Raw genomic sequence first — 12,470 nt, 5'->3', positions numbered from 1 at the left:
CATTTTCTAGACACCACCATTACTATAAAGAACAACCAACTACAGACTTCTGTATACCGCAAACCTACAGACAGAGCCAGCTATTTGAGGGACAACAGCTTCCACCCGACACACACCAAACATGCAACCATCTACAGTCAAGCCATACGATACAACCGGATATGCTCCGACACAGCAGACAGAGACCAGCGGATTAAAGCCTTGAGATCAGACTTTATAAACCGTGGATATAACCACAGAATTGTAGACCAGCAAATTCACAAAGCCACCAGAATACCAAGAAGTGATCTCCTTGAATACAAACAGAAGGAGACAAGCGACAGGGTTCCTTTGGTGGTCACATATAACCCACACCTAGGAGCCCTACGCAAGATCACCAGGAAACTACAACCCATCCTCCAGGAAGATACAAGACTGCAACAGGTCTTCCCTGAAGCACCCTTATTATCATACAGACAACCCCATAATCTCAAGAATATTATGGTGAGGAGTAAAGTATTCAGCAGTACAACTGAATGCGGGACAAAACCATGCCAGGACCCAAGATGCAAAACCTGCGCAATGCTCTACACAGCGGACACAATACAAATACCACACAAGAATCGGGAATACAAAATCAGAGGAGGGTTCACCTGTTCCTCCAGCAATGTCGTGTACCTCATCATGTGCATGAAATGCCCAGGGGGCTGCTACTACATAGGTGAGACAGGACAGGGGCTAAACAAGAGAATGAACCTGCATCGCCACAGCATCACACGCGGAACAAGAGACAGTCCTGTTGGCGAACATTTCTCTGACTCTGGCCATAAGATGAACGATCTGAGGGTTGCCATACTCAAAGGTAATCTTAAAACCCCGAAAGAGAGACGGTTGCATGAATACAAATTTATGCAACTGTTCGGGACACTTAGCAGTGGCCTAAACAGAGATCGAAATGTTATGAGTCATTACTGACACTAGCGAACTCTCTTCCCATGAGCGCTAAAGGCCATGTCTGTACATACTGTGCTATATGTATGCACACATACTAATACTCCTTATTTTTCCATCCATATACACCAATAGGGACCACATAGTATCCACACACACTTTTAGTTGTGCTACAAACTCTCACATTTCCACACCCACCCACACCATTTATATCCCTCTCACTCCACACACACCTTGTGTAGAGCACTGTTTATACTGTGGGCTCTCCATTCATTTTTATTGACACTGATACACATACACACTCTTTCTTCACTTGCTTTCAGTTACCCTTTGACACCTCTAGCCATAAAACACATCCACACCGGGGGAAGGACAAGCACAGATAACATTCCAAGAGACACTGTTTTCAAGTTATCCTTGCTTCATTCATTGTAACATCGCCGGAAGAAGAGATCAGTGTATCTCGAAAGCTCAGACAAATAAAAGCATTTCGTTAGCCACAGAACGGTATCATCTATTTATTTTTTGATTATATATATATATATATATATAGAATCCAATGCACAGCCGGCACACCATATGCAAGTAAATAAGTTTTGGTGCTTATCCCATAAAGCAATAACAGACCATACGATACCAGTTGCAACACGACATCAAGGGACAGCACGCAGGTAAGTAAATCAAAAATGTTCTATATTTGATAGAAGACACAAAAACCGACGTTTCGGTGGTGAGGACCTTGAGAAAGGTGCCACTGGGGGACCGAAACGTCGGTTTTTGTGTCTTCTATCAAATATAGAACATTTTTGATTGACTTACCTGCGTGCTGTCCCTTGATGTCGTGTTGCAACCGGTATCGTATGGTCTATATATATATATATATATATATATATATATATATATATATATATATATATATATATATATATATATATAGATAGGACAAACAAAGAAAAAAAGCAGCGCCTCTAGAAGTGTGTGATTAAATTATCTACAAATTTATAGTGCTGGTGATTACTCAAATAAATATTGCAGGAAAATGAATTAAAAATAATATGTGAATAAAAAATGAACTACTCTAATATTGTGGTGGCACATTAATAGACTAGATGCCTGTGCATAATAACAAGGGATAACTATGAACAAACAATAACATAACAGTTAAAATAAAATACATGTAAAATACACATAAAATGAACGTATATAAGCAAGAAAAGAGGGTAAAAACCAGTCCTCAAAATGAGAGTCCAATGTGGAAATGGAAGCTGGTGCAAGGGGTCTCTGGCTGCTCTCAGAATGGACAAACCACGTCCATAGGGAATCTACAGAGAAAAAAAGAGGAGAGAGCGCACGCCCCATAGTGTGAAACTGTAAATTTAATGAGGGAAAGGGGAGGAGGGGGGGTAAGAAATGCACTCACAAAGGTACAGATAACATAGGCATTGTGTGATAATAATCACCACCATCCGGTTGCTGCGCTCCGTCCTGGGGGAATACCCGATCTCGAACAGGATGGGCCAACGTCCCAGCAGATGTCCAGGGCCAGTGGATGTTGTAAAAGTGTCCAAGGATCGTAGAAAGTGGCTCCTTGCTTGCTTGGACACTTTTACAACATCCACTGGCCCTGGACATCTGCTGGGACGTTGGCCCATCCTGTTCGAGATCGGGTATTCCCCCAGGACGGAGCGCAGCAACCGGATGGTGGTGATTATTATCACACAATGCTATTTTAACCTGTACTTTTGTGAGTGCATTTCTTACCCCCCCTCCTCCCCTTTCCCTCATTAAATCTACAGTTTCACACTATGGGGCGTGCGCTCTCTCCTCTTTTTTTTCTCTATATATCTATATATGGTAATAAATAATTACATATAAATCCAAAATACCCAGAGTTATAAAAAGTAGTAAAGCAGTGAAGACTGGAGAGACTCTCCCATGACTGCTTTTTGGCTGATGCCACACCCCCTCCATAGATTGGCTCGCTTCAGCCACCCACCTCACTCCTGATTGATGAAACATTTAAAGGGACACCCCTGATTGGTTAAAACCGCCTTCCTCCGTGATTTTGAATGGGACTTGAGAGGCTATACCTGTTTACCAGATCCCGAGTTCCAGGAGTTCATTGGCAAATTGTGCAGAGACCCGGTGCAAGGGTCTGAGCTGATCTATGAGCTCGGGAGCCACACCAGAGAACCAGGAGCAGCTGAGGGGGTGAGTCTCTATAGGGAGAGATATCTGGGGAGTATCTCCACCCGAGGAGCCTGCAGTCTGTGTGTGTAGGCTATGCTGGAGTGCACCTGTACAACCGGAACCACAGGAGTGTTGTTGCCAGACTCAGAAACCAGGAGCCATCTGCAGAAGGCTTTTATTTCACTTCTGGGGAATCAAGCATTGGCGGGTGGTCATCCCCACCACACAGGGCTAGGTAGCCAGGAGGCTGCTAGCCACTTCTTCCTGATTCTTTTGGAGGAACTTTCTTTATTTGGGGCATTCAAGTTAGTGGATGGTGGTCTCAACCTTAACAGCCAAGAAGCTAGGAGGCTACAGGAGGAGCGACTCAGTGAGTGAAGACACTGACTGGCATTGAGAGTTTGAAGCAGGGGAACCTGGTTCAATTCCTGGTGTCAATTCCTGGTGTCAACTCCTTGTGACTTTGGGCAAGTCACTTTATCTCCCTGTGCCTCAGGCACCAAAAACATAGATTGTAAGCTCCACAGGGCAAGGACCTGTGCATGCAAAATGTCTCTATAAAGCGCTGTGTAAAACTAGCAGAGCTATACAAGAACATGCTATTATTATTTTTACCAACTGGACACTGCTTGGTAATAATAGCATGGTCTTGTATATGTAGCCATGTATAAAATGGTATACAGTTCTTTCTCATGCTGGCAGTAAACCTGGTAAGTATGCAGGATTGCTAGCATCAATCATGGAGGTTTGCCCTCACACCCTGGTGAGGTGTCATATGTACACAAGGGGAGCGGTAACATGCTCTGTGTCCACTGTTAGTGACACAAGAGGTGTGGCTATTTTCTGCTTCTATATAAGACACAGTACTGCCTAAAGTTAATCAGTGGTTCTGTAGTGTTGGAGAGTGTTAATCAAAAGGATCAGTTATGGTCCAGTTCTGGAGGTCTGCAGCAGTTAAGGCTGTCAGATATAATCAATAGTATCTACACTGTGATCAGGGACCTGACACAGGTGGTGATCTCCCTGAGGGGAGAGGTGACCCAACTCCATTGGGAGGGAAAGAACTTCTGAAAGGATGTACTACACCAAGATGAGCGGCTAGGACGACCGCTGTGAGGGGCAGTCTGCATGATGATGTCAATAAAGATGCCCAGATTCACCAGACCCTTGCTGTGTATGTGTGGAGTCATTACACAGAAGGAGGCACCACAGAGGAGGTCCTCATCAGACATATCTCCCTGCGGCCGCAGAGATCCTGATGAGGTGGAGGCGCTGCATCGGATGTGAGTAAGACACTGATCACACTACCTCAGATGCCTGTCGTGCTGATATCCCCATACCAACACAGCGGGAGACTCAGAAGTCCTGTAAGCCAGCAGGTGCACCACACACTATACCTACATGTAATGGGGCCAGTAGACCACAGGGGCCAATGTGAGATTGGGTGGGCCTGGAAAAACCGTTACAATTGGAGGCGCTGCTGAGATACCTATCAACAGGACAGGCTTTTGCTAGGCACACTAGGAAACAGGGAGAGTGTATGCTGCCAGTCAGTGCTGTGGATGGAGATGGAGCCTAGGGGTAGTCAGGGGCCTGATGGAATTTGTCAGCTTGCAGGGACAACCTAGGATCCTGAGAGGAGTTAAGTGGGTCTGGAGACAGGGCTATAGCTGTCCTAGTCACCTTGAGGCAGCTAGTTGGTAGGATGCCTAAAGGAATAGCCTGTTAACATGGTCAGGAATTCTGGAGAGGGTCAGCGATAGGCTGGCCAACAGTATGTAGATGCCCTAGTACTGCATGGGAGAAGCCAGAGTACTCTAGCCAGGAGCCAGGACACTTACCATAGAGCACAGACTGGAGGAAGGTGGACACAGCATACACTGAGAGAGTGAGCCTAGCCTGAGGTAGTGCAACATGAGTCAGACGTACATTAGATACACGTAGGTGGTGCATCGTGGCATTCTTTATTGCATCGGAATGGCAGCTGCCCCGCAGAGAGGAACTCCATGTGCGATAACAGTAACTACAAAGTAAAAATGGCGACCGCAAGAAGGGAAGATCCGCGCGGTGCGGAGAGTCCAAGATGGCAGACCGCGGCTGATGGAGGGAGCGCACGTGGTGTGCGTACTACTGAGGAACAAGCTGCAGAAGGAACTTTTGCCAGCATGTTGTGGAATGGCGCTAAGGTGGTGGCCACGCCGTTTTGGTCCTGTCTAGGACCTCGGGGTGCTACCCTGAAGGACAGTGTTGAGGACATTGTGGGTATGTGCGGACAAAACGGAGAATCTGCTCACCAGACGGTGAGCTACAACCAAAAATCTACCTCAGTTGCTTATGTGAATGGCCGTGTAAACCAAGATGGCGGCTCCCGCTTCCCTGGGAGACCGCATGGGCCGAGTGCAGAGAATGCTGCAAATACACAAGTTGCAAGGAGTTGGCCGGGATTGGCGCCAAGCAAAGAACCCCACCCTGCTGGGGGGTTTGGCGCGAAAGCTGTGGCCGCGCCCTCATGGACTGTGACGGGCTCAGAGCCAGTGCTGGGGCACCCTCCCCTAATCTCTACCAGGGGGAGTGGTTTCCAATTGTGCCAAATGAGAGTGGAGTTGGCTGAGGGAGGAGTTAAAAAATCGACACCTGCCCTTCAGATGCGAGGAGCTGGTGAACAGGCAAGACCACTACAGAACGTGTCCCCTGTAATCAGCGCTATCGGCGGAAAGGAAAAACAGATGGACATCTCAGCTCACCCCTACTCGTTACCAGGAGGCTTCCTGGTAATCAAGGCCAGGGACAAAGAGACATTGCGGTGCCTGTGCATGCAGTGCAGGTTACCCGGCGGAGAAGCCAGCACGACGGCAAGGTGTCCCCAATGTGGCATCCACTACCTATGGGCCGTGCAGCCCTTTGTGCCGGGGTATACCGCAGAGGATGGCGGAGGAACAGCCAAGCTGACGGCTGAAGCCTCGCACTCGGTCTAGAAAAAACCTGTTGATCCCGGAGAATGGGGTTTGCTCCTGATGATAAAGACCGAGCCTGGAGAGAAAGGGGCCTACAACCGCGGTGAGAACCTGGAACTTCACCGTCGGTCCCCTATGGGAGTGCCACTCCCCGAGTCGGAGTTCGGATCCTCGGACGAGGAGCAAGCGACCCCGACGTCGGTGGTGATGCGCCTACCGGCAGACCACTACAGCAGTGCTGCAAAAGAACCAGCACTTACCTGTGTCGCTGCTGAGCGGAGTCTCGAGAGGCCGAGGTCGCCTGTGCGGAGACAACCGGAGTGGCGGAGTCCCACGGCCGTGGTGACTTCCAGCGCGGAAGGAGGAGAAGACCCCATCCCGAGCCGACGGAGCGGTGAGACACACTCTTACCCTCCAGAGGCGCCGGTGGTGGCAACGGCGGAGGAAGGCCTAGCCCAGGCCCGAGCGGAGCGGAGAGCTGAACCTTCACTTCCGGCAGCGGATGTCATTGTGGAGGAAGAGGTTCCGGTGGGGAGCCCAACCCAAGATGGCGGTGGTGAGTCCCGCGAGATAGATGACGCCACATCCGGCGGACACAGCGGAGCGGGATGGAAGATGGCCGCGTCCTTGCGACCGCCGTGCTGCTCCAGGTCACCTGGGTCTGGGAAGACCTGGCAGGCCCTGCGGAAGCCTGGGAACAAGGAGACGGGTGAGCCGGAATGCCAGTCCGATGGTGCCGGTCAAGGTAGCAAGAAGCTGCGGGTCGTAGCCCCGCGTCTTCCGACAGCGTTTCCCTATGCCCAACCCCCGGCCATAGTTAAGACACCTGCCCCTGTCACTTCCTCATCTCGGTCCCAGTCTAGCCAAGGGTTGTCTGGGGAGTCACGGGCCACTTCCGAGGAACGAACTGGGGAGAACCTGGACTGGGGTGACTGCTTTACATCCGATGAGGGATCGGGGAGGGAAATGCATAGGAGGAAAGAGTCGTCGTGTACAAGTGGGAGCCACAGTATGGATGTAAAATACAGGCCTAAACGTTTAGGGTCGAATTCTAGATCTACGGGTATTTCCGGGATATCGTCTGGGGGAGAGCCAGAAGACAGTGAGGGTACAGTGGCGGTACCGGAGAGCGTTAGGGAGAGAGAGACCCGGTGGTGGGCACCAAAGTTTGAGGGGTATGAGGCCTGGTTGGACCGTACGAGGTTCATACTGAGGAGGGAAGGAATAGTGGATTGCTGGTTTGGTGTAGGGGAATACACGGAGGAGGAACGGTTAGAGGAACTTCACTTGCGGTGGCACGACATACACTCAAGGGTAGTGGATCCCGCGGGTCGGCCATATTTAGGGACCCAGTAGAACCAGACGAGCCATTATCATGGGTGCTGCCAGGCAGGGCAGGCAATAAGAAGTTGATCCGTACCAGTAGTGCGGAACGGGCCATTGTCACAAAGTACAAAAAGTCCCATGGCTTGGAGTACCCTTATGTGCCAGAACCCTTGATACAGGAGATCGAGGATGGGAGAGATGCGTGGCTAAGGGAAACAATAGAAGATTACATTATGAGCAAGTCTGGTGGGTACGCTGGGTACAAGACAGAGTAGAGGATCACTCAGCTGATGAGGGTGTGGAGCATTGGGCGCAACATCTATATGCACCGGATGGAGTATAGGCCAGAAAGTGGGCCGCCTAGGGAATACAGTGTAACAGTTAAGGATATAACCGGTAGGGAGGTGCAGAAGACAGACCATAGGCACTACTATTAGTGTAGTAGGTGGGGATTCTCCTTAGGAGCAGTACAGTCTGCCGGTCAGCAGGCACTGTTCGTGATTATGTTACTGTGTGATTTAGAACTGTATAATGTATTTGATATATATGCTGTTGGTTATGTGTTGCAGTGCTGCCTGGAGGAAGGTTCTGCAAATTTAGATCCCAGCCAGGTCGTTGGGGTTCACCAGGGGGAGAATGTAGCCATGTATAAAAATGGTATACAGTTCTTTCTCATGCTGGCAGTAAACCTGTTAAGTATACAGGATTGCCAGCATCAATCATGGAGGTTTGCCCTCACACCCTGGTGAGGTGTCATATGTACACAAGGGGAGTGGTAACATGCTCTGTGTCCACTGTTAGTGACACAAGAGGTGTGGCTGTTTTCTGCATCTATATAAGACACAGTACTGCCTAAAGTTAATCAGTGGTTCTGTAGTGTTGGAGAGTGTTAATCAAAAGGAACAGTTATGGTCCAGTTCTGGAGGTCTGCAGCAGTTAAGGCTGTCAGATATAATCAATAGTATCTACACTGTGATCAGGGACCTGATACAGGTGGTGATCTCCCTGAGGGGAGAGGTGACCCAACTCTATTGGGAGGGAAAGCACTTCTGAAAGGATGTACTAGACCAAGATGAGCGGCTAGGACGACCGCTGTGAGGGGCAGACTGCATGATGATGTCAATAAAGATGACCAGATTCACCAGACCCTTGCTGTGTATGTGTGGAGTCATTACACAGGAGGCACCAAAGAGGAGGTCCTCATCAGACACATCCCCCTGCGGCCACAGAGATCCTGATGAGGTGGAGGCACTGCATCGGATGTGAGTAAGACTCTGATCACACTACCTCAGATGCCTGTCGTGCTGATATCCCCATACCAACCCAGCGGGAGACTCAGGAGTCCTGTAAGCCAGCAGGTGCACCACACACTATACCTACATGTAATGGGGCCAGTAGACCACAGGGGCCAATGTGAGATTGGGAGGGCCTGGAAAAACCGTTACATATAGCTGAGCCACTCCTTCTCCCTAGCCAGGAGGTAGCCAGGAGGGCTGTTCCCAGGACCTCTGGGAAGTGACTGCAGGACTGTGTATACCTCGTGGACTGTATTTTGCGCTCAACTTGACCCAATCACAAGGACTTAAAGAGCCCAGATTCACTTAGCCTAAGCAGCATCCTGGAAGATATTGATTAGCTCTTTTGTGTGCCTGGCTGTAGCATTATGTGTTGTTGTAGCTTACCCATAATAAACACAAACGGTTATTAGCTCACTGTGTCGTAATCTAGCATATCTCGTAATCTATGTCTCGGGGAAGACTTTGGGGAATTCCAGGGTTGAGCACACCCTACAGGTTCTGGTGGCAGAGAATAGCAACGTTCTGAGCACAGATCGGGGACCTCTGGCCTTGATGCATCCTCCCCACCCCCCCGCCCCCCGTGACTCTGCACATCCTGGAAATGGGTAACAAAATTTTTGTGAGGTTGAGTTAGCAATTGTGATTTCTATTCAAGTATACTGATCAACAGCAAAAATATACCTTTCAAGTTATGTAAATTAAACGTTGGGATTAGAGGTCCAGCTGAGTCCACTGACATTCTTATTAGCAAAACCTATGGAGGATCTCCCTAACTCATCCAAAAAACTGGCATCGTTCATCCTAACAGCAGCTAGCTGTGCAATTGCTGCAAAATGGAGGCAGATCAAACCGCCTAGCAAACAAATGGTGCTAGCCAGAATAAGGGAGGTCAGATCAATGGAACTGCTATCAGCTCTTTTGAAACAAGATGTTGATAAATTCAACAGAATCTGGGACGAATGGCCCCACGATTAAAAACATTAAGATACAATCTGGAACTTGGCCGGGGCGGGGCAACCGGGGGGGTGGCTCCTCCCCCTCTCATCCTCCTCCCCACACCCATCCCTTTCCCTCCCTTCCCCTTCTCGTCTCTTCTTGTTCTCCTTTTTCCGTTTCTTCCCCCTTTTAGTCCAACCTTCTACCCCCCTCTTTCTCATACCAAAGGGGAAACATAGACCTGGCTCCTTGGGTGCGCGCCCGCCCGGCTGGGTGGGTGCTCGGCAAGGGGGCATGGTCATTAGATCTGGGGAAGAGAACGCTTCTTTTGAAATCATTCAAGCAATGCCTCCTCCACTTGGCATATAGCCATGTGTTGTGGCAGTCTTCCACCCTCTACCTAGATCTGTGATATATTATCATGTATGCTTTTCCCTGTAAAATCTCAATAAAAAAGTATGAAACAAAAAAAAATAACCTTACTTTAAAATGTAAAATATAAAACAACAACAGTTAGTCTTAATGAAATGTCTGAAATCAAATGTCTAGTACAATTGTGGCTTATTAATGAGGTGCGCAACAAATGAATCATAATGAGCTAGGCCGTCCCATTTTTATTTTAGGCACAATAAAACTAACAGCTTTCACACAAGATAACAAGATAAATAATGAGTGTATCTGCATAGGGTGAGAACTAGAAATTGGTATTGGGGGGGAGCAGATGTCGCGGCGTCATGTGACCACGCATTGTCATGGCAACCCGTCACCAAGATGACACAGCGTCGATGGAGGACTGCTCTCTGCCCCCAGCAATCAGTTTAATTGCTGTTGTGAAGACCGCGGGGGCCTTTGTTACTGCGATGCCGACTCTAAGCACATGCATATGAAATTCTTGGGCGGTGCAAATGCACCCTTACAACCGTGAAAATTAAAAAGTACAGTGCGCTACTAAAGTGATCCTCTAATGTCAATGTAACTACTTAGTTAACCAAAATACACCTCTGTGGTAAGATAGGATAACAACAACCTCTATTGTTGAATTGGCCTCTGCAGCTGTTACGTGCGGAGTGGCTCAGCACCCCTAGACAACAGTGAAACAGAAGAAAAACAGCGCAAACGCAATAGTGAAGTACTTTCAAAATATATTATATCTAAAAAAGTAATAATATCTGCGTACATCAAGTTAAAATATATCAAGCATGTCATGCACTCAGGCATATGTTACCAGGCACCGCTCGCCGTAGACATAAGGAACACTCCTGCACACGGCCCCTCAGATGTATTTCAGCTGGAACTTCCCTCTGGCATGTGGAAAACTTCCGTCTAGCTGGTTTGTGAGGTCGGGGGAGAATTTGCAGAAGCAGTAGGAGCCGCAATCCGGCTTACAGTTCAATTCCTCCACGCGGTTTCACGACACGCTGCCAAGTGAGAACAGCCGTCAACTAGTTGTGATGTCGCTCACGATAGCCTTCCGTAGAATGGTAGTAGCAGTGACTGAAGGTACCCGCAGATAGTGTATCATTAATCCTACGCTTTTCTTAGCCTGAAGAAGTGGCTACGGCTACGAAACGCGTAGGATTAATGATACACAGAGTGACTCCTGAACTATCTGCGGGTACCTTCAGTCACTGCTACTACCATTCTACGGAAGCCCATCGCTATCGCGAGCGACGTCACAACTAGTTGATGGCTGTTCTCACTTGGCGGCGTGTCGTGAAACCACGTGGAGGAATTGAACTGTAAGCCGGATTGCGGCTCCTACTGCTTCTGCAAATTCTCCCCCGACCTCACAAACCAGCTAGATGGAAGTTTTCCACATGCCAGAGGGAAGTTCCCCGATGCAGTCACAAGACTAGTTATCAGAATCCAGACACCCACCCTGAATGTCCAGCTGAAATACATCGGAGGGGCCGTGTGCAGGAGTGTTCCTTATGTCTACGGTGAGCGGTGCCTGGTAACATATGCCTGAGTGCATGACATGCTTGATATATTTTAACTTGATGTACGCAGATATTATTACTTTTTTATATGTAATATATTTTGAAAGTACTTCACTATTGCGTTTGTGCTGTTTTTCTTCTGTTTCACCCTTACAACCATATCTGCATATCTTCAACATGTCCCGCTAATCTCTCTCACTCATTCCATTGTCACGTCATATAGTGGCTACACTGCAGACAAGGAATAATACACATGTAATGGGTATTCCCTCTAGCTTGACCCACCCAATCTCATATTGGCCCGTGTGGTCTAACCAGCCCCCATTACATGGTTGTGTCTGGTGGTGCACCTGTAGGCAACAGGACTCCTGAGTCTCCCGCATGATGGTATTAGGGGATTGTCACTCCAGACAGGCAGCCGAGGTAGTGTGTGCGAGTCCTACCTATATCACGTGCAGCGCCTCCACCTCATCAGGATCTATGCGTCCGCAGGGAGATGGTCCTGATGAGGAACTTCTTCTTGGTGGTGACTGCCACTGGAGAGTAACTTCACACTCACACAGTGGGGTTGTCTTTGAACAGGGCATCTTTATTGTTGATGTAGCAAACTGCCCCCTTGCAGCGAACAGCTCAGCCGCACATCTCGCCGTACTGTCTCTTGAAAAGGTACGCCCTCCCAATGGAGTGGGATCCCCTCTCCCCGCAGGGAGATCACCCCTGTGCCAGGTCCCTGGACACAGTGTGGCCTTGTCAGGCTTAATGTAAAAGCGGGCCACTAGTTACTGCACTAGTGGGCCCTTCATTTCCCAAGTCTCAACACAGACTTAATCCTTTAACTCTCTCTACTGCTCTCCCTCCAACACACACTAACTTTTGGGCAGTGCTGTGCCTTATAT

General features: G+C 48.7%; 1 protein-coding gene across 1 annotated transcript in view; it reads right to left on the bottom strand.

The window, feature by feature from the left end:
• Nucleotides 1-3,024: 3,024 nt before the first annotated feature.
• LOC142490786 (uncharacterized) overlaps nt 3,025-12,470 on the bottom strand; it is a 40,834-nt gene continuing 31,388 nt past the window's right edge. The window contains exons 3-6 of the mRNA XM_075593206.1: nt 7,495-7,606; nt 6,617-6,765; nt 6,335-6,375; nt 3,025-3,133 (exon numbers count right to left, since the gene is read on the bottom strand). Coding sequence (XP_075449321.1) covers nt 3,025-3,133; nt 6,335-6,375; nt 6,617-6,765; nt 7,495-7,606 — 411 coding nt within the window. The remainder of the gene's footprint in view (nt 3,134-6,334; nt 6,376-6,616; nt 6,766-7,494; nt 7,607-12,470) is intronic.

This window comes from Ascaphus truei, chromosome 3 (assembly GCF_040206685.1).
Source record: "Ascaphus truei isolate aAscTru1 chromosome 3, aAscTru1.hap1, whole genome shotgun sequence".
Classification (NCBI taxonomy): domain Eukaryota; kingdom Metazoa; phylum Chordata; class Amphibia; order Anura; family Ascaphidae; genus Ascaphus; species Ascaphus truei.
This window is presented reverse-complemented; position numbering and strand designations above follow the sequence as displayed.